At 36.4% G+C, this 23608-nt stretch overlaps 1 protein-coding gene across 3 annotated transcripts; it reads right to left on the bottom strand.

Moving 5' to 3' along the window:
* Positions 1–379: 379 nt before the first annotated feature.
* LOC100852751 (uncharacterized) lies at positions 380–4707 on the bottom strand. Of its 3 annotated transcripts, none has more exons than XM_003632859.4 (4): positions 4533–4707; positions 2911–3012; positions 1998–2809; positions 380–996 (listed from the first exon to the last, which is right to left on the bottom strand). In XM_003632859.4, the coding sequence occupies exons 2-4, from the start codon at positions 3005–3007 to the stop codon at positions 697–699; spliced, it is 1209 nt and encodes a 402-aa protein (XP_003632907.1). In that variant the 5' UTR covers positions 3008–3012; positions 4533–4707; the 3' UTR covers positions 380–696. The 3 variants fall into 3 exon arrangements, with proteins under 3 accessions (XP_003632907.1, XP_010655118.1, XP_019077481.1); XM_010656816.3 differs by lacking the exon at positions 4533–4707 and adding an exon at positions 4295–4484; XM_019221936.2 differs by lacking the exon at positions 4533–4707 and adding an exon at positions 4002–4251.
* Between the last annotated feature and the right edge of the window lie 18901 nt (positions 4708–23608).

Here is a 23608-nt window from a genome sequence, read left to right as displayed (position 1 = left end):
CTTCACACAACGATTTCCCAAAACAAAAACAAATTAGCAGATGAGTAGCCATGTTGTTAGATTTGATCTAGTTGCAACCATTAACTTGTTGCAACCATTAACTTTTCAGGAAAACAGCTTCCAATGGCTGCTATAATCAAACCTTCAATCAGCTTAAAACACTGTTAGAAGGTGTGTTATCTCACATTGGATAGAGACAAAAGTTCCTATTAATATATGTATGAATTTCCTTCAATTGTACAAATGGGTTTTGAAGTCATGAGGGTTCATTAAACCCAGAGCAAACAATATATACATATATATATATATATATAGGAAGGTGTAGGTCATTGTAGAAAGGTACCACCAAAGTTTCAACCTCATTGTGGATCTTTGTCTATTGAACCCCACAAGGGATATATGTTTATGTATTTGACCTTATAATCCCATGAAATATAACGAGAATATTACATTTGCATAGGAGTGATAATGATACCCTGACGATATATATGTTTGAGCTTGTTTTAACTATGTAGATACTTTTAAAGCCGTGAAGACCCATTAGGCAAAGAACTAACAATATTTACTTCGAAGAAAGTGGGTCATTTACTGATTACATCATTATTCAGTCCCAAAGCCTCGAGTCCCCCTTTCGCTCCCACATCGCACTGCACAAGTTCTATGGTTCCACCGTGTTTCACTGTCCAAGACTAGCCTCTATTGCAGTAGCAACAACTTCCCTTGTTTGGCAGCCTTCTCCTTCTTCCCTTTCCCTGAGTTTGAGACCGAACTTCCAATGCTGGTCTTTTTAGCCTTGAGTTTAGATGCCTTTGACTTATGTTTCTTCCCTTGAAGATGATCATTGAGACTCTGTTCACTGGTGGTGCTAACTTGACATAGAGCACAACTCCCCTCAGATTTTTTGAGTACTCTAGCCACAGGATGCTCACAATCTCCTTCTGCTGCCTGTCCTTCTGTCCGCTTTTTCTCGTAAATAGTAGAGTTAACATTTGTAGACTGCAAGACAATAATCAAAACAATCCCATCATTGATCGCTGTTGAAATAATCGTTACTAAACTCAGTAATGGCGAAAGGCCACCAGTTTAACTGCATCCAAATTTATGAGGAGACCGACACAATCTCCTGGCTCTAGTTTGGGAAATTACACATTATTGAAATATATTCTGCCAGACAACAGCCACTCCAAAATTAAGTATAAGGTAAGCACATCAACTCTAGATTACCACTAAACTGAAACCAAATACAACTTTTAGATATATCTCCACTATCAGGATTGCCACATAGACAATCAATGGTCGGTCACATAGAAAAGGTAATCCAGACTTCCACAGTACGTATTTCTTAGTTCATACAATTGAATATGAAGAAACAACTTATCTTTTGTAAGTATTGGAACCTAGCTAAGGAAAAATGAAGTATAGATGGCAGGAAGACCAAGTTTCTTTGCCAAACCACTAACTTCCTAACAAGTTGGTGAATTGTACTAATAACATGGAAGTGAACATTTAGGATTATAGGGGAAAGAATGAGCTAAAATGGAAAGTTTTGCCAAGCTGGTAGTTTGACTAAAACCATATAAACGTATGAAAAGTTTCAACAATAGTTGAAGAAGTTATTTTCCTTTTCAAGCCTGCAACAAGTATTGTGATACAATAGAAAAGTGAGTTAAACGAGTAGTTTTATGGTTATACTACCCTACAATGTTAAAATGTTGAAATGTTGAAATGTTAGTTTAAGCTTCATTTGAGTAAGCAGAGTAACAAATTTGTTGAGGAAGTGTCACAGTCGATTTCCCAACTCATAATTCTACTCAAAATCCTCTTATACCAATAATTATTCCTCCCTGAACTATCTACAGCCAGCCTTAATTTGTTAACAGACTCACAAGAAAAGTGTCTTGAATTTCCCAGGAATTAGTGTCCTTAGAATGTGTCATTGTTCAAAAAATAGATATCTTTCAAAACTTATTTTATCTTGGGTTTCCCAAAAAGAATACCTCTTTGTTACCATCCAGCTCCTTCTGAAATGATGAGTCACCCTCAAGGGACATTCTATTAAAGACTTCAACTGCAGATGGAGCCAAAGGAGACAGCCTTTCATTGTCACGCGTCCCACCAAAGTGATGCATCCTGTTGGAGACCCCAACTGCAGATGGAGCCAAAGGAGACAATCTTTCACCAAATCGATGCATCCTGTTGAAGACCCCAACTGCAGATGGAGCCAAGGGAGACAACTTTTCACTAAATTCGTGCATCCTGTTGAAGGCCCCAACTGCAGATGGAGCCAAGGGAGACAACTTTTCACTAAATTCAAATTCATGCATCCTGTTGAAAACCCCAACTGCAGATGGAGCCAAGGGAGACAACTTTTCACTAAATTCATGCACCCTGTTGAAGACCCCAACTGCAGATGGAGCCAAAGGAGACAACTTTTCACTAAATTCATGCATCCTGTTGAAGACCCCAACAGAAGATGGAGCCAAAGGAGACAACCTTTCATCAGATTGATGCATACTGTTGAAGGCCCCAACTGCAGATGGAGCTAAAGAAGTTAACCTTTCATTAGAAGTTCCATCATATTGATCATGCATCGTCGTTAGAAATTCTAGTGACATTTGTAGAGCAGAGTCTCTATTCATTAGTATTTCTCTTCTGCATTTGGCTTCCAACATGCACAACTGTGCAATCTCTGCTCCTATTATCTCCTCACGAATTTGCTCTTTCTCAATCTCACACTGAATCATTTCCCTTGTACCAACACCACCTCTCACATACTCGCTCCTTGTAAGATAAACACCATTCATTCCAGCTGGAGCACAATGAATCAAGAAAACAAAGCCCAAACTCAAAAATCATCAAATTATTTCAAGAATCATTTTCTTCAAGCAAAACGAGCAGAATAAGGTTAACCTTGCAATGCTTGCTGTTGAAAGTAGGATAGATTGCTTGATGAAGGTGAAAAATAAGTAATCCTGCTCTGAGTGTTTGTCAGAAACCTGGAATCCATTGAGGCTGCAGAGAGAAACAAAGAGATTTAATACATGTTAGGTCCGGAATTAAAACAGAAAATGAGAAAGAAAAGCCATTTGGTCTTGCTTATGTGATGCCTATACTGGGATATCATATTTTTCTCACTCATTACTTTTGATGATAAATAAATAATACCCATCTGCAGTAACCATTAATGGATTCAGGCAAGCTTAATCATCACCTACTAAGTAGTTTGGAACACATAAACTCTGATCCAAGTTATTCAACCACATAAACCCAATGACTTTAAATTTATCAGATATCATTTTTCCATGTTTTATCTTCCAATTGCATTAAGAAACTGCAGACAGCTGATGGGCTTCATGAACAAAATAAGTTCAATCTGCAGAAGTTTAACAAAGCACTAGAAACATAATGGCAAAGAAAAGAAACAAGATTTCCCTGACCATCAAACCATTAGTTTGATGGGATTATGGAACAAGAAATATTTGTATACTATAACAGTAAAACACCCATATCTTGAATCCAAGTACATGCCTTCTACCAAACAAACTCATTTATAGATATTAGACAATGGGTAACAATGACTAAAACTGATCCAAATCGACAAAACCCGAAACCAAACTAATCTAAATTGATTGTGTGTGAGTCCATTTATGTGAAGCATTGCTCCTTTTCTATTTTTGCTCACTAAGCAAAATCAATATCTTATTTTCATTCCTTTATCGACTTAAATAAATGAAAAGAAAAGGAAACCAAAAGGCCAAAAAAAGAGGGAAAATTATACCCTAAAAGTTTTTGCCCTTCCCACTCTCCTCTACTTTCTTTAATTTTATTTAAAGGAGAGAACAAAACCCTAAGAATTTTCTCTCTCTTCGCTTTACTCAAATTTCTCTACTTTTCTTAGAGGGAGAAATCGGAGAATTGCTTCTCCATGCTCACACTGGCATGACTAGTAAATATTTACAAAACCCAGTACATTTACAGCCTGAAGAAATAATTCTTAGAACCTCTTCAAATTAAGACTACTTTTTCTCTCAGGCTCCATAAATTTCACTTGCTTCCATCATTCTGCCTCTTCCCATTTTTATTTTTTTTCACTAGAACCAAACAGGGAAAAACAAATGATATGGTCTCTAGTTTTCCCCCTCCTCCAAGAACCAAAAGTGAAGAAAAACAATGAATTGTTTTTCAGAAAATCGCAGATATTCCTGAAATCAGAAACGTAGGATTAAACAAAGTGCAACTGTAATGAATAAACCCAAACACAAAATCAATTTTCTCGGAGAGAAACCAACTCAACTGGATTCAACTCGGTATAAAAAGATTAACCCACATAGAAAATCAACTTTCTTGGAGAGAAACTGACTCGACTCGATTCAACTTGGTATAATAACATAAACCCAAATACAAAATCAACTTTCCTGGAGAGAAACCAACCCAACTCTATCCAAGTTGGTATACAAATGGCAACCAAAAGCAATACAGGAATAGAAAAAGAATTGAAAAAAAAATTTAAAATAGAAACCAAATATGCTTACTGAAAACGACCCTGTAGTCCACAACTATGATGAATGAGAAGGGTTGGAAGCACTGAATCTCCCTCTACCCTGGTTTATTAAAAGAAAATCAATATTCAAATTTTTATACTCTAATTTATCAGTTGTCTAAAGGCAAAACTTGAAGACTTTTGAATTTGCTCTGTTTTTGGTAATGTTCGCTTTTTAATTCACGCTATGCGGAATGCGGTGAATCTTAGAGCATGCTTGGTTGCCTTATTTCAAATAAATAAATAAATAAATAATAAATAAAAATAAAAGTTGAAAATAATTCTAAAAGTCATGTTTATTTCTTGTTTCTAAAGCAGATACCAAAAATAAAAATCAACAAAGGTTACAAATTTATTGTAGGCCATAGTTTAGAGAGAGTAAGGGGCGGGTTTGGGAGAAGTGATCTTAATCCCGTTTATTTATATCTATTTTCATCCAAAATAAAATAAAATTCACTAAGCAAAACAACATGAAGAGGGTATAGAAAATTCTCATATCGGTGTCCGTTTAATTTTTATTTAATTTTTTAACTTTTTTTTAATTTTTTATTTGTAAAATTCAAATTTATTAAAAATAAATATGATTTATAAATAAAAAATATTATAAATATTTATAATTTATTTTGATGAGAAATAATATTTAATTTATGTTAAAAAAAGTTGAAAAATAAAAAAATTAACTAAAATAATTTTTTATTTAAAATTATATATAATCCGAGTCGGAAGGGTGAAACAAATCTGTTTATCCTTTATCCCAAACCTTTTCTATGAAGGGCCGATTATATGAAAAAAAAAAACACCCACATTATTGTCATCTTATCCCAATTTGTTGCATACTTTTAAAAAAAAATAAAAATAAAAACATATCAAATTTTAAAAATAATAATAAAGAACAATAAATATTGAAAATAATAAATAATAAATAAATAAGTGCAAATGGGCAAACATCATTCTAATTAAAACCAAATTAGGATTCTAGATTTAGGATTATAAAATTGTCTTTTTCAAAAAAAATAATAAATAAATAAATTTTTAAAAGGAGAAGTTAACACTTGTACCTTACCAATAACTTATTTTTCTATTTCAAACTAATAACAGGTAACACTAAAATTTAAGTGAGTTCAGCTCACCTCAAGTCAAATTCATTCCAACTTTTTAAAAGTTTGGAGAATTTAATTTATAGCATAACTTCAACTTGATCTTGGCCAGGTTTGAATTGGAAAATTGGAAGCTCAATCTTGTATATTATTTAATAGCAATATACATATTATTTTATTTTACCTTTTTTTTTCTTTGAAACATTTGATTTGTGCTATGTAGTCTTAGAATATGATTATAGTTGTTAGGTTGATTGGGCAAATAGGTGTTATTGATTTGGAAGTTGATGGTAAACATCATACTTAGATGTCATCTATAGTTTTTTTTTGTTAAATGTAGATTGCTTGGTAAAAGATTTAGTGGAATGAATATTGTTTATATAGTCATAATTAGATTTGGAAGTTGATTTTGATATTCTATCAATTGTTAAATTTATGTCAAATTAAGTAAATAGTAAGTTCTTTTAATGTGAATTTAATTGTCAATTTCTTGGTAAATCCCAACTCAAATTTTAAAGCTAATGCAATCAAGGTTTAAAATGTGGGATTACTGAAATATTTTGTGTTGGGTGTAGAGATTGGGTTGTTGAAGGAAAGGTTTGAAAATGATTTCTCTATTAATTTTCATTGATATGAAGACATGTGTATATATATGATATAATTGACTTTTTGACATATCACTTCTTATAATTATGGTGTCTACTTTACAAGAAAAAACTGATTCTTAAATAGATGAAATCAAATATTTACATAATATTCAAAATATTTATAAAATATTCCAAAATAATAAATTATCCTAAAGAGTCTCCAACATGCCCCCACAAGATGGTGGTTTCATTGGAGACACCAATCTTGGAGCAAAGATGATGAAACCAAAGACAAGGTAATGATTTAGTTAGTGTCTGCAAGCTGATCAGAAGAGGACAGATGGGATATTCTTAACTCACCAATTGTTACTTTATCCCGAACAGAGTGAAAGTCAATAACAATGTGTTTCATTCAAAAGTGGAAAATTGAATCGACACAAAGAAGTAATTCCTAACATTATCACAATAAATAACCGGTTGTTTAGGTAGTGCAACACTAAGTCCATGAAGCAATGATCGAAACCATAAAATTTCAGATGTCGTAGATGCAATAGGACCATGATCAACCTCAATTGATGAGTGAGCCACAAAGCATTGTTTGTGAGAGCTCCAAGAAATAGGATTATGTCCTAGAAATATCATATAAGCACTAGTACTTTATTCGATCATCTATGTTACTAGCTCAATCATCATCTAAAAAGGGATGCAAAGAAAGTGAAGAACCATGATGTAAAAAAAAAGACCATGGTATAAGGTGCCACAAAGATATCAAAGTGAGCGTTTTACTACTATCCAATGAACAGTGGTAGGGCGATGCATGAATTAACAGAGTTTGTTGACCACAAAAGCAATGTTCAGGTGTGTAAGTGAGAGATATTGAAGACTACCAAACAACTTGTCAATATTCAATAGGATCAGTCAATGAGGTGTTGTCAAACAAAGTGAAATTATGTGTTGGTGAGAGAGGTGTTTGGACTTCTTTAGCATTCATCATGTTGGTCCAAGTGAGGAACTTAGTAATGTACTTGTATTGAGAAAGAAAGAAACCATCTTTAGATGGGATCACCTCAACTCTAAGGAAGAAAGACAATGAGCTAAGGTCCTTAATGGAGAATTATATGGCAAGTGACAAACAAACTTGTTAATGAAGCCCAAATCATTGCCTATGAGAATGAGATCATCGACATATATAAGGAGATAGAGAAAAAGGTCATTAGTATTGTAGACAAACAAAGAGGTGCTTGAGTGAGAGTTAACAAAACCTGTAGCCATAAGAAAGGGTTGCAATTCAATGTACCATGCTCGTGGAGCTTGCTTAAGACCATAGAGAGCTTTACAAAGATGACACATGGTTGGGAAAATTTTGATCAGTGAAGCCTGTGGTTGGACCATGTAAACATCCTTGAATAAATGCCTATGAAGGAAGATATTGTTTACATCAAGTTGTTGGAAAGGCCACTCTTTAGATAAAGTAAGACTTAAGATGACCCAAATAGTTGTTGGTTTGACAATTGGACTGAACGTGTCAAGTGGGAATTGGGAAGTTGAATGGGTGGGTGGATGTGTGGTTCAAGCCTTGGACATTGTAAGAGAAATATCTAGCACATGTTGGTTGTCATTTGTATTGGACCGATACAATGAGTCTAAAATAAAAGGCATAATCTCATAATGGGTAGGATTTTTGGGAGTATTGATTGTCTTGGGTGTGAGAGGATTGTGTGGAAATTTATCTCTCCTCTTATGCCAGACGAAGCTCATCTTGGTCCAGATGGATTATCTGCTTACCTTGAACGGCCAAAGGGTCTTGAGCTTGGAAAGGACACGTGGAACGCAACTTCCTACAATGCCCCCTAATTCGTCTGTCTTTGCTTGGTAGGGTAGTTGACGGGCAGGGGTAGGATGGATTATTTGTTTTTTCAAATTTTTGTGTGTCAAAGGATGTGTCATTTGGTGCTTTAATGATGGGTCACATCAATCGAGAGTGGCTATCAAGCGGCGTGTCCATTCACTAATCTTGGTAAATGCTGCTAGACGACGTGTCTTTTGGGCTGCCTAGGTTTTTGTTCTCTATAAATAGCGAGGTTCCACCCATTTGGTTCATTTTCTGGCTTTCCTCGCTTAGTGTTCTCTTGCCTATGTTGCTTTTTCACCGTCACTATGTTTACCACTGGTTGCTCTCCTTTGCCTTCATTGCCGTCACCTATTGGTTTGCTACTAGAGTATCTTTTCTCCGTTAGAGAGTGTTTCAATCTTGACTTTGGTAAGTTTTCTATCGCCCATTTGTTCATTTGATGTGCTTGTTATTGTTTCTCGAATTGTGTTGGTCATGTTTGTTTAGAGAGAAAATGGACATATTGATGTCCAAATATTGGGTTTTTCAACTTTCCTACTCACTCTATTGTTTGTTTGGGAAGGAGATGGTTGTATTGATGTCCAGATTTAGGGTTTTTCGGTCTCCCTGCTCACTCCTATGTCGTCATTGTATTTGTGTCATCATCTCTCACTTTTCACTATTGTAGCGGTGATGCGATGTGTGCAATTTTTCGTTTATAGTTAGCGAAGGAGCTTGTTATGCAAGTTTTTACAGCCAAATCCATCTAAACTCAGAGTATAATCCATCTAGGTTTACTTATATATTAATGAGGCAACGTCGAATTGCGGATGGGTCGGGTGATTGGTTCTGATAATTGTTTTGATGAGCGTAGGTTTCCATACGGCCCAAATCCACTTAGTCTAATGGACAGAGGAAGAGTTAGTTCTACCAACAAAAGGCCTCAGCTAGATGGATAGAAAAATACTAGAGTTAGGTGCCTCAGACCAGACTGTCTAGTTAGTGTCATGTCCAAGCAATAATTTCGGGCTAATTTTCGTATTTCAAATACCATCCCAATTCAACTAACAGGCGGTGAGGCTCTATCCTCTATCGATCTTCCGAATAACATGATATATTTTACTAAGGAGCAGTTTTTTGTAGGGCTTTGTCTTCCCCTTCCTTCTCTCTTTAAACAATTTCTTCACTTCACACAAATCCCTTCGACCTTTCATTAGTCGAACATCGTCTGAATACTAATGGGGTGCGGTGTGTTGGACATGCTCTTCCAACTAGATTTTTCCCTGTTAGAAGTCTTGTTCATCTATACTATTAAGATGAGCCAAAAGGAGAGGTTTAGCTTATCTGCCCACATTCCTTCCTTCAAGTTGGTGACCAATCTTTTGGACTCGAGCAAAGGTTGGTCCAAGGGGCATGTTTTGGTGTCCAACCCTTGGAGCGGTTCGTTTGAGGGTTTGGACAAAGTTTTTTCTCCACGGCGCTCGTGCTCGTTGAAGATTTTGAGTAGACTATGTTTTTATCACTTTCATTTCATCTTGCTATTGTTTCCTCCTTGTTGTTAATCTACTCACGATCTTTATGTTCGTTTGATGCAGGTAAGGAGAGACAAGGATGCCATATAGAGTGGGTGGAGAAGGCTTCATTCACCCGTATTAACAAGTTGTTCGAAATAGATGCCGCTAAATGGGTTCATAGCTTTCTCCTATCGGACAAGAACCTGTAAATGCTGATCAAAAATCCCAAATTGTTTATCATCTCAGTATTTTCCCTGCTAATTATTCCATATTTGGTACCCAACGAACATTTCGTGCTGAAGGATTTGCCTTTCTACGAGGTTGCTCATTTGGCAGATTTTGAAGCATGTCAGGCTCGTCTAGAGGAACGAGAGAAGAAGTGTCATGAGGGAACATTGAGGCAAGCTCTAACTGCTAGTCGTCCAACTTCCAACTCCATTGTCCATCCTCCTGCCTAGAAGAAAAAGAAGTTTGTCGCTCGTCTCATCTAGAAGGCAAGAACTCCGCCTCCTATCACCATGTCTTCATCGTCTGCTTAGTCTTCTTCATCTTCTTTGTCTTCTTCATTTTCCAGCGACAAAGTAGAAGCAGGGGTGAATCGATGGGTGCCTCTTATTATTTGTGATGAGAAGGAAGAGGGGGAGGAAGAGGAGATGACCTCCAACTTGAAAGCAAGATTTCGCGAGAGGTAGCGTAAGCACCAGTCCGAATCCATTGCTATCGATCCCTCTCCTTCAAAAAAAGCTCGTCTGGCACCTGGTCTGGATTCTCCATCCAAGACAACACCACTGACTCATAATACAACCATTGCTTCAAGCCCAGATGAGAAACCTTTCTTTGTTGGCGACATTTCCTATCACTAGACGAGGAAACCCTTCATCGTCTTGAGAAACATTAGTGAGAACTTATTCGAGTGTCCGAATTCTTCTCATCTTTGTCCAAAGCCAACCTATGTCCCCAACCAAGAGGAAGTGTTTGAGCTTCTAAGTCGTATCCTCTCCTTCATTGAAAGAGAGCCTTTAGTGCAAGACATGAGAGTGCTCTTTTTGGCTATGCAACGAATCCCGATCGAGGTGGATGAAGACCTTAGTCAATCTTTCATGGCATGACTTCCTTATGATACTCCGGACACTACCATTGCTTGCATCATTCATATGAAGGACTACACAGCTTTTGAGACAACAGAAGTGGTAGGTTGTCTCCCTCTTTTTCACTTGTGACTTTTCTCGTTTTTCCTTTAGCCTTTTGTTTCATAATGATCTTTGCTGCCCCTAGGTGGTAGATGGAGTTTGTAACCTTATGTAGCAACAAGAGTACCTCTTTCAACCACTGGAAGCAGTTGAAACCGTGAGGGCATATATTGCCCATAACATGGACGGAAACGAGGAGCTTCTAGCCGACTTGGAGACGGCAAGGAGCAAGGTTGTTGCTGCTCGGAAGTTGGCTGAGGAGGATGTCTGTCTGCTGAGGAAGGACGATGAGGAAAATGAAGCGTCTCAGGCCGAGGCTTGCCAATTGGATGAAGAGAAGATGGCTATTTCAACTAAAAATGAGAAATCTAAAGAGAAAACTGCTTGGCTGAGTCAGAAGCTGCAAGATCTCAGGGCAAGGTTTGTCGGTAGGAAGGAAGATCTAGAAGCGGATTACCAAAAGCAGGTGGATGACATGTTCTTCTATGGCTATCGGTGTTGTATGAAAAAGCATGACATTGCCAACAATACTCCCAGCTTTTCTTTTGATGATGAAGATGATGAGTTTTGGGTGGCCTTGCCTAAGGAGACGAGCTTGCACTGGGTGATGGACATGCTCTAGGAGGCAGTCCTTCCACTGAAGACAACTCTCGTGGTGAGCGAACTTGGCTTCTCTTTCATTTTTTTTTTTTTTTGGTTGGTTGTGGCCTAGACTTTCATATTTGTAAATACAATGCATGCTCTTTTGAGTTTTTTTCTTCAATATGACTACACTTATTAAATTTTCTTCAAGTGTATTTTATTTAGCTGTTTGTTCTTGCTACACTATTTTCATAAGCAACTTTTATTGATAATATTGCTTTAAGTTAGTTACATTCCATGGGCGGAGCAAGGGTACACCGTTTATGTCTGGAGATAGTATGCCTTTAAGTCTCCTGACTTAATTATAAAATAAGGTTCTTCCCAATTAGCTTGTAACTTTCCAACTCCCACTGTAGCTGTGTTTTTTAAGATTCTTTCGATGACCAAAGATCTTGGTTGAAAAAACCGTGGTAGTGTCATTTTATTGTACTAAGCGATTGCCCTCTGATGGTAAGAAGTTATCCGAATAGCTACAACTCCTTGTTTTTCGTTTGCCCAATCCAGTTGTCTTATGAATTTTTCATTGTTGTCCATTTGATCTTGCACGACTGTTTTGGTAGTAGGCGTGCCAATTTCAATTGGAATGATGGCTTCCATCCCATAAGCAAAGGCGAAGGAAGTGGCTCCCGTTAGTTGTCTAGATGTTGTCTAGTAGGCCTATAAGACTCTGAGCAACTCATCTTCCCATTTTCTTTTTGCTTATTCCAACATTTTCTTTAATGCATCCAATAAGGTTTTATTTGTCACCTCCGTTTGTCCATTACTTTGTGGATAGTGGGGTGTTGAGTATAAATTCTTGATGTTTAGCTCTAAGCAAAATGTTCAAAAGATGACGTTGTCAAATTGGGGTCCATTATTCCAAATCAACATACGATATTTTTCCAGGCGAACTTGAAGACATCTTTGTCTTTGATACTGACATAGGCTTCTACCTCCACCCACTTGCTAAAGTAGTCATTTGCAACGAGCAAAAACTTCTTTTGTGTTGCTCCAGTTGGCAAGAAGCCGACTATGTCCATCCTCTATTGTGCAAACGGCCAATGACTTGTGATCGAGTTAAGGGCTTTCGAAGGTACACAGAGAATGGGAATGTCTCATTGACATCAATTGCATATTTTGACATAACTTTCAATGTCTTGCTTCATGGTGGGCCAATAGTATCCTTGCGTGTAGGCGCGATGTGCCAAAGTTCATCCGCCTAGGTGATTGCCACATATGCCCTCATGGAGTTCGGCTAGGACGTACTTGGCATTTGGCTCGCTCAAACATATTAGGTATGGGCCTCCAAATTATTGTTTATAGAGTTGATCATTAATTAAAGTGAAGTGTGCTGCTTGTATGCAAAGTTTGTGTGCTTGCTTCCTATCTTTTAGTATTTCCCCTATTCGGGGGTATTTTATGATGTCGAGCATCCATCTTGAGTCTACTTAACTAGTGTTGCATACTGGCTTAGGAGTGATTGAAGGCACAACTTTGATATAAATGGACAACATTATCATCTCATTTATTGGGAGAATGGCAGTTATTCCAGCTAGTGCATCAACCCTTTCGTTCTCCTCTCATGACACCCGTTTGATGATCCACTTGTCTAGTTTTTTCAGGCATTCTTCCACTATGGCGATGTATCGGGCCATACGTTCATCCTTTGTTTCGTATTCTCATTGAATTTGCCTGACAATTAGTTGAGAGTCACTTCTAATTTCCTACTTGGTTGCGGCTAACATTAGGGTGAGATCTAGCCTAGCTAGGACAATTTCATATTCTGCCTCGTTGTTAGAGGTAGAAAAGCTTAGATGGATAGCTTGCTCTATTAGTTCCCCAATTGGTGACTACAGGATCAGACCTACTTCGGATCCAGGCACCTCGGACGCTCCGTCTACGTGAAGTGTCCACCATTACTCTTTAGGGCGGTTGACTAGATGTGTTTGTTTTTTAAGGAGTTCAGTTATAAACTACCCCTTTAAGGATAATCATGATTGATACTTGATCCCATGCTCATTCAACTCGATTGCCCATTTCAACATTCGTCCAGATAGGTTCAGCTGGTGCAAAGTGACTCGGAGCGGCTAGTTTGTAAGTACAATCACTTGTTGAGCTAGGAAGAATGGGTGCAACTTTCAAGCGACACTCTTTAGTGCTAGAGCAGTTTTCTCTACTAGGGAATATCGAGTCTCAACATCCACTATTGCTTTGCTCACATAATAGATGAGCCTCTACTCCCTATCTCGTATATGCCAAAACAGGATGGCACTGACAGCGTAGTCAAACACAGTCAAATACATGTAGAGTTCTTCGTCGGACTTGGGGCTACTTAGAATGGGTGGTTCGATGAGGTAGTGTTTGACTGCTTCAAATGCCTACTTACACTCATCTGTCCATCTGAACATGCTTGCCCCCTTAAGTGTGAGGAAGAAAAGTCTTAACTTATCTGTGAAATGAGCTATGAAATGACCCAAAGTTGTGAGATGGCCTATGAGACGTTGCAATCCCTTTTTTCTATTTGGATATGTTGTTTTGAGGATGTCTTTCACTTGAGTGAAATTAACTTTAATTCCTCTTTAGGTTACCATAAACCCTTGGAACTTCCCTACACTGACATTGAAGTTACACTTAGCTAGATTGAGCTTCATGTTATATGCCCACATTAGATGAAATGCTTCTTCCAAGTGTTGGATGTGCTCAGCTCAAGTTTCACTCTTTACAACAATGTCATCAATGTAAACTCCCACAGTTCGACCAATTAGGGCTTGAAGATTTTTGTCATGAGTCTCTAATAGGTAGTGCCAACATTCTTGAGTCCAAATGGCATGACTCTAACAGTACAACACTTGTGGTGTGACAAAGGTTGTTTTCTCCTCGTTTGGCTGGAACATAAGGATATGGTGGTATTCAGAACAGGTGTCTAAAGAGGAGAGCATCCTATGCCTGACAATGGCATCGACTATCTGATCTATTCGGGGCAAAGGAAAGCTATCCTTTGGATAAGCATCATTCAGGTTAGTGTAATCAACGTAGACCCGCTACTTTCCATCTTTCTTTGGGACTACCACCACGTTTGCCAAGCAATCCGGATATTTGACTTCTCTGATGAATCAAATTGCCAATAGTTTATTAATTTTTGTTTGGATGATTTTTTATCTATCCGAATGAATACGTTAGATCTTTTGCCAAACAAGTCATGAGGTGGATGAGACATTGATCTTGTAAGAGACCATGATTGGATGGATTCCCAGCATGTCCAAGTTAGTCCAGGCAAAGATGTCCTTATTGCACTGAAGCATACTCCCTTACAATTCACATTTATCATGCATGAGCAGGGAATTGGTGTAGTTGATTTGATCCATGTCGTGTGAGAAGGGTAGTGGTTAAAGCGGTTCAACCACAGATGGATCTTTCTCTGCTGGACTTAGTAATTGTTATTGTTCTCTTGCATTTGATGGCTCTGGATGCTCCTCCTCATTGACCGAATGTCTAGACTCTAACTCCACCTGATAACATTATCATGCGGCTAGCTAGCTGCCAAGATGATTGACTTGTCCCTTTTTTATGAGGTAACTCACCATTTGATGCCACGTAAAAGGAATGACTTTCATTTTGTGAAGTCATGCACGTCCTATAATGTCATTGTATGGAGACAAATCGTCGACCATTGAGAACCACACTCTCAATGTGACTAGATCGGCTTGGACGACCAACACAACATCACCCAGGGAGGTTATTGTAGCTTCATTGAATTTGAACAACAGACGTCTTAGATTCTCTAGGGCAAATGGAGAGTAGCCCATTTGCCTATAGGCCGACATTTGTAAGAGGTCAGCTGAACTACTTGGATCAACTAGGATTCTTCGCATGTCTAATTCAGTTACCTTTAATGTTAGGATTAGAGAGTTTTTAAGCGGTTGCAACACCCAATTGACATCTATTGAAGAGAAGGTGATTGTGTTGTCGACTGGATGCACACTTCCTTCTATGAAGGTGCGCTAAACAGAGTTAATATGTTCTTTTACAAAAGCTGCGCAGAGCAACCTTTGCCTTTACCTCTTAGAACTGTGTTTATCATCTATTGGACCTCTGTGCATATAGTTAATGACAACTCTAGGAGCTGTCGGAGATGCAGGGGCTTAAATGGTGGCTTCTGGTGTCTTCTCTCTTTTTCCGTTGGTTATGCGAACGTACTACTTAAGGTGCCCGACCTTGATAAGTTTCTCCACCAAGTAATGCAAACTCTTACATTATTCAGTGGTGTGGTTGTGATCCTTATGGTAAGAGCACCTTCTATTTTGGTCCCATCTAGTTGGACTTGTCTTGATTGGCTTTAGCCATCTAAAGTTTGATAGGTCACAAATCTATGAGAGGAGTCTCTCATAGGAGATGCTTAGGGGGGTGAGATTCACTTGCTATTGTTGTCGACCATCTCGCATTTTGTTATTTTGCCTCGATTGGTTCTAGGGCTTAGAATTTCTCATTTTATCATTCTTGGTCAAATGATTAGTGACCAAGACTTGTTGAGAGGTTGCTCAGACATCATCTTCAAGCATTGAATCCGCTCACCTGAATAGGTCATCCATCGTTGTAGGCAACTTTTTCGTGAGGGACTTGAAAAATTGCGTGCTCAGGCTGATGCTTCGCTTAAAGATTTGTAAGATGGCGTCCATACGTAGGATTCAACTTGAAGCACTGCTTGCCTGAACCGTTTCATGAAGTCCTTTAGCGTCTCATTTTACTGTAACTTGATGTTTTGAAGGGTGTTTTGCAAGCTAGCCAGAAAGACCTTTCATATCAGTGCATCATACCCTATGTCGAGGGTCATGAGCTGCCTGAAGTGCATGACATGGTCAAATGGGTCGTTTGTTCCTTCATACATTGTGAATTTAGGCACTACGAACCCTCTAGGCAGTTCGTAGTTAATAATATGGGAGCTGAACAGTGTGGAGAGCATGTCGTCCGACTGTCGGCTAATAAAGTTGGGCGGGGCTCGCGTCACAAGTGCTTTTGCCTGCTGCTGCCTTGGTTGTTGAAAGGGCCATCCGAATGTAGTTACAATGGTTGGTTGTCTTAGATGTGCCTTTAGAGTCTCTGACATGTGTGGTTGCCCCTCCACACTTGGTGCTTGAGGTCCAAGTTGGGCTCACATCACGTCAAACAAATGCGATCCTCTATCACGCCTTCTCTTCCTTGATGCTTAGGTAGAGTTGGTGCATTCGTCCTATTGCATTTGACGAACTGACAAAGACTCCTTCTTGGATCATCTCAAGTAGCTATCGGAAGATAACTCTGTGCTCTCGAGGAAAGATTCCTCAATAGTTTGTCTTAAAGTTGTTTGTCGGCTTTGAGTGTGCCGACTTTGAAAATGACCCACTGTTAACATTTGAGCCTATAATTCTTCGTTCTCTTTTCTTAGTTGTTTCATTTGGTGGAGCAAAGTTTGCATCTGCCGCTCATTTTCTCGTTAGCGTCTCTCAATCATTTCATACCAAACAAAATATTCATCGTCACCCATAACTGATGATTGGTTTCTAGAGGGTGTTGACATCCTTAGTTCTTCCCACAGACGACGCCAATGTTGGTGTCATGCCAATTGGATACAAGTCCGTCTAACTTCATTGGATTCGGATGGACTTTTTCCCTACACAAAAGAATGTCCAAACAAATGGTTCGGGCACGCATCTCCAAAGCTTAAGTCATAATCTAGCAAGAGTGAATCCAATTGTTTTGAATGGCTATGTGCTCACGTACCTTTTTCATGCTTCTGGAGGGGTTTTTATAGGACATATGGTGTCATCATCACAACCTTGATTGTGCATTCATGTTTTTCTTGCGTTGATGATCGTCGTCATGGTGGATATTATAACTTAATAAGGTAGTCAACACCATCATCTTAGCACAGATTGGGCAATCATACCAAACAAGAGCTGCTAATTGGTGCCATTTGTTGGTTGTCGTGCAAGAATCTTGAACCATGTCATTGACTATGCATTTACGTGTTGTCACTATCGCTGATTGCAAGTAACGACTAATTGACATTGATTTTTGGGTATAAATGTTGTCTAAATTGTCACTTAGGCATTGAGTGTGATTAATCATCCATCCAATGCCTGGAATTTTCGGTTGGGTTGGTTTGTCGGTTTTGAAGTCTCAATTGCCTTGGTTTGTCTATTCCATCTAGCATTGGGAAAGAAAGAAATCCATATCTCCTCTTACGCTAGATGGAACTCATCTTGGTTCAAACAGATTGATTCCAAACAGATTATCTGCTTACCTTGGATGACCAAAGGGTCTTGAGCTTGGGAAGGACACGTGGAACGAAGCTTCCCATAGGGTTTAGAGGAAAAGGGAACATAAATGGGAAGAGGTGATTACATGTGAGAAACCCAAGTATTGAATTTATTTAAACATGGTCTAAGAAGAAAGGTCAAAAGAGATACAAATGGAAAAATGGATTCCACAAAATCAACATGGCGTAAGACAAAAAGTTTGAGTGAATGGGTCGAAACAATAATAAGCACTCTGAGAAAGTGAATACCCTACAAAAATACATGGTCTTGATAGTGGCTCTAATTTATTTTTATTGTAGGGTTTTAACCATGGATAACAAAGACACCCAAAAACCTATAATTTTGCATAATTAGGACGTTAACAAAATATTTTCTCAAATGGAGATATCATAAATAGACTTAGAGTGGGCAGGTGACTTATGAGACAAGTCATAGTACAAAAAACATATGACCAGAATGTGAAAGGAAGGCATGGCTAAGGAGTGTGAGACCAGTCTCAACAATGTGGGAATGATGATGTTTAAAAAATCCATTATGCTCGGGGGGAGGGGGAGGGGGATGTGGTGATGTAGTACGATGACAAATACCATGTTGAAATAAAAAATAAAAAAAAGTGTTAAGGCTTGATCTTCCCTGTCATTATTAGTGTATAATGTGATGATAGAAGAATAAAAATATTTTCCTACGATGAATCGAAAACATCATAAACCTCATATTTCCATCTTAATGGATATAACCAAATATATTTTGTGAAATGATCAACAAATATAATTTAATATTTATATCCATCATGCAACTGAATGGGTAATCCCCAAACATCATAATAGATAACTTCAAGAGATGATGAACTTGAAATAGATGATACAGAGAAAACAAGTTTATGTGAAAATAAGTTTATGTGTTTTTGTTGCATTTGCAGGCAGTACAAGAAAATGTAAATGAAGTTGTGGATGACACAGACACATCACGAAATGAAATTAACTGCCAAAGAACTTTGACAAAGGAATGGCCAAGGCAATTATGTCATTCAAAAAGGGAAGCTTTGGCACTAGAAAAGGCAATCAACGGTGGAGAAGAGGAGACTTGAGTCGCCCATTCATAGACACCATCTTTAATCGATCCTTGCAAAAGATATGCCCCGTGTGAAGATCCTTCACAACAAATAAGAAATGAAAAAATTCAATAAATACATTATTAAATAAACAGAATTTAGAGATGGAAATAAGATTTGTTTTTATTGCAAGAACACAAAGAACATTTGTTAATTTAGAAGGTTAGAGGGCGTGGGAATAATAGTAGAACTAGTATGGGTAATAGACAAACCAATGCCATTGCCAATCATGATGACATCTAAGCCTGCATAAGGGGAGTAGAGAAAGATTATTGAGGTTGGTGGTAACATGGTGAGAAACACCTACATTAAGAAGCCTACTTGAAAAGGCATGATCAGGTTGAACAACAAAATTAACACGTGAAGTATTGGACATTGGTCGAGGGGGTTAACCAAATTGGGGTTGGAAAGAGGATTGAGTATTCCAAGGCATGTAATGAAAACTTGGATCGCATTTTTTCGTGTGCCCTTGTTGTCCACACAATTTGCAATTCCCATTGTAAGGTTTTGGGCTAAAGGTATGGTTATGAGAAGAATAGGACTGGCCATGTTTTGACTGGCTATGGCTAAGGTGAGAGTTGAATTTTTTTAGTCGATTTAGGTTGTTGTTTTAGCCACCATTTCCCATTTTGTCAACAACATTTGTAGTAACTGGTAGATGATTTTTCTTCTCTTCTTCATGCTAAAAGTGGGCTTCAAAATTAAGAGTTTCTCATGAAAATTTTCAAATGAGATTAGAGTTTCATGGGCCCGAACTGCTAAGGAAATGTCTTTGTATTCTACATTGAGTCCTTCAAGTATTTTGATGGTCAAGTCTTCATTGTTGATTGTAGCATCCATCATGACGAGTTATCGACTTTTAATCTACTGCATGTATTTAGTGACACTTTGAGATTCTTTAAAAAGATTAGCAAGTTGTCCTTTGATTTGCATAATGTGCCCTCTTGACGGTTTAACATAGGTCATAGCTAAGGTTGTCTAAGCATCCTTAGATGTTTTTTAAGAGGTAATGAACGAGATAATCATGTGAAATAGTGATCTAACAATAGCATTAAGGATTAGTTGGTCTTGGCGAATCCTTATTCTTGCATATCCTTGAGTTACAAGTTTAGCATTATTCCTAAAGATAACTTTCTATTCATCACTCTTATTTTTAAATATTAACTAAATACTTTGGGCGTATAAACTAATTACTACACTTCATTTTAATAAACTAGTTTAAATTCTATAGTATGATTACTTAAGATTCCTCTCGTAATGCCTTTTCCACTCTTTTTTTTTTCTTTTTTAATCTTCAATCCAAAGGTATAATACATAAATTCTAAATCACTCACCTTTTCATATCTTCTAATAACCTTTGATTTAGAGGGATCTCCATTATATTTGAAATACAATGATTTTTTGGAACACTTACTCTATTAATTTTAGCTTTTGTTTCCTCATCATCAAGTTTGAAGTCTCTCAATTTTTTTAAAAATCTCTTATATATCATATATGATTCTTTCTTCTTCATCCCAAGTGTTAATTTATAAATGATCATCATCTTGATCCTTAGAAGAACTTAGATATTCTTGAACCACTAATTTGGTGATCAAATTGTATTATTTTGTAGGACTTAATCTTAGAAGAATAATCTAAGAATTTTCCTAAAATTGGATTTTCACTATCCCAAGGATGTAACATTTGCTCCTAAAAACCCAAAAATACTTTACACTAGATTTCTTACCTACCATAACCAATAAGATGTTTTCTTCGCACTTGGTCTAATTAATTAGAACACAATTATTAGAGGTGAAATGAGTAATGTTTTGAGCTTCCACCCTACAAGGGTAGGTAACCCATGTTCATGTAGCATGACATATGTTATCTCTTCAAGATGGGTTGAGTATATAACGAATTAGTACTAGGCTACATGGCTAGCACTAAAAATCACATTGAAGAATGTAGTAAAATTGACTTTCCTAACTGAAAATTATATAGTTTTTGAAGTTATACTTACATGGCTTCTTTGACTTTTCAAATATTCAGTATCTAATCTAATTTGTAAGGAAAATAGACTCACCAGTTTGAAACTTGTCAAAGAGTTTGCTTTAATACTTATTTTAGTCATGTTCAAGCCTTTGGAAAATGGTACATATAGGAACCATCTTTGGAGGAGTCTCCACAAGTGAAGGTACCTCTAGAGAGGCTTAACAAAGGTAATCTTCCTATTAGTAGTAGACTATTCTATACTTGTCTCTAGATGATTTCCTTTTCAAAATCATTTCATCCAAAGATACTAGAACTAATATGACATTCTTGCCATTTATGCCTTTTTAAATCATTCTATTTCAGTGGTATGGGTTTATTTGGCAATAAAACAACATGACGTTGGGATTTTTAAGGACTTTAAAAATTTATCAAGCATGTTATCATTTTCAATGTTAAGTTTCCTAATCTTTTTGAACAAACTATCTTTTTTAGACTTAATAGATATTTAAGTTTATCATACATATCATGATGTTTAGCATTCAAAGACTCAATATGAGAATTATTTTGAGATATCATCTTCTTAAGTTTAACATCCTCCCACTGAATTTTATAGCTTAATTCATCATACAAGATATTATAAGCTTCTTGCAAATCATCAAATTTGCCTTCTTCCTCATCACTAGATTTTATGGTCTTCTCATTTTATGATTTAGTTACTTTCACATAACTTGGAAAAATAACAAAGTTTGAGTGTTCATCGCTCTCACTACAATCATTGTGTTCTTCTCTTTTGATCTTAGAGTCACTCCAAGTCTCTTGTTCTACTTTCTCATTCCTATTTAGACAAGGCCAATCAAAAGCAATATGCCTTTTTCTACCATAGTTATAATATCTAACTTGATTGGATTTGAATGATGCTTTCTCTTTTTCCTTCTTAGTGATATTCTTCTTCCATTTCTTAGTGATCTTTCTTTTGAAGTTCATGAAATTCTTGAATTTTCTAGCAAACAAGGAAATTTTATATTTTTTCAAGGCTTGATCACTTTCATCTTTTGACTCTAATTTCTCCTTTATAGAAACTTTTGGGATTAACTCTTTAGACTTCTTTGAAAAATGTAGGGACATTTCATGGCTACTATTTCTCTTAGATTCGAACCCACCAATTCTAAGTATATTTTTACTTTCTTTATGCTAATGACCTTACGCCAAAATCTCTAAGGACAAATCTCAACATTTATTTCACTACTTTTGATTCAAGGATTTTGTCATCAAGATTAAAACAAGAATTTATCATGCCACCTAGTTTATTGTAAAATTCAAAGAAGCATTCACCATCTTCCATTCTACTACTTTCTAATTTGGTAGTCAATATTTTAACTTTGGACGACTTCATAGAAGAAGTGTCATCATGAGTAAGAACCAAAATGCCTTAAGCTTCTTTAGCATATTTGCATATTGCTATCATACAATTCATAGAGCTCACACTTATAGAAAAATAATAAGAGTCTTATACCTCCAAGCATATACTTACTCATCTAAAATTAATGCTTGAGTAATTGGAACTTAATCAAAACCGTTAAGACCTAAAAAATGGAAAGTTATGTTGGAATTACGCATATGAATAAAATTGTTACCCTAATGTAGAACACTAATATATACTAACTACCTTTTTTTGTCCTTAACCCATCTTGCCCAAATCAATTTTTTGGTCAATCCAACCTACCCAACCCACACCAACTAGATCAATCTAGAGAAATAGACTAATGTTGGCTACTCAAGTTAAACGTTGGGTTGAGTTGGGTTTTAAGCCAAGTTCAAAATTTTGTTATATACTCATAGTGGCAAAGAATATAGATTAAAAAGTAATTATTCAATTAATCACATTTATTAATAAGTGAAAACCAATTTGGCTCCACCCACCTCAATCAAGATGTAAACCATGAGAGAAAAATAGTATTTTCCATTTAATATTGTGTTTGAATTACTTATCATGAATGGGAATATGAATGATTAAGAAATTCATTATCATGAAAATCAAAACTCGCTCTTACCAAAATTTTAATATATGATATTATGATTCACCTTCATTCATATTACTATTTTTACATACCAAACACATCCATAAAGGACAAGACCCCCGTAAGTCCATGATATCCATGAAGAAGCTCCACCAAAAAAACTTATTAATCACATACGAATGAGAGATTAAGGTCTTGTTTGGTAACTGTTTTTGAAAACAATTATGAAAAAAAATAGTTTTTAAGAACCGTTTTTGAAAACTATTCTATGATGTTTTGTAGAACAAAAGTCTATATGGAAACCTAAAATTGTTTTTAACCTGTTTTTAATATATTTAAATATGTTTTAAAAATAATTTTTATATCCATAGCTTTATTTTTAATCATTATATATATTTGTATAATTATTTTTTAAAACCTCTCCAAAAACAACTCAAAACAACTAGAAGTTCTTTGAAAACACCCTATTTTCTGTTTTTTGAGAATAGAAAATAGAAAACATTTTAATTGTCAAACGCATTTTTCAATTTTATTTTTTTTGTTTTAAAAAATAGAAAACTGTTCTTGAAAACAATTGTCAAACAATGCCTAAGGGTTTATTTGGTAACCGTTTTAAAAAATAGTTTTTTGAAACAATTTTCAAAAATTGTTGTTTAATGTTTTGTAGAACAAAAGTCTATTTGAAACCGAAATATTTTTAACCCATTTTTATATTTTTAAATATGTTTTAAAAATAGTTTTATCTACAATGTTTTATTTTTAATCATTCTCCATATTTGTATAATTATTTTTTAAAACAATCATAAAAAAACAAATGAAAACAACTAAAAAC

This window comes from Vitis vinifera, chromosome 9 (genome assembly GCF_030704535.1).
Source record: "Vitis vinifera cultivar Pinot Noir 40024 chromosome 9, ASM3070453v1".
NCBI lineage: Eukaryota > Viridiplantae > Streptophyta > Magnoliopsida > Vitales > Vitaceae > Vitis > Vitis vinifera.
The sequence above is the reverse complement of the archived record's forward strand: the minus strand, read 5'-3'. Positions and strand labels throughout refer to the sequence as shown.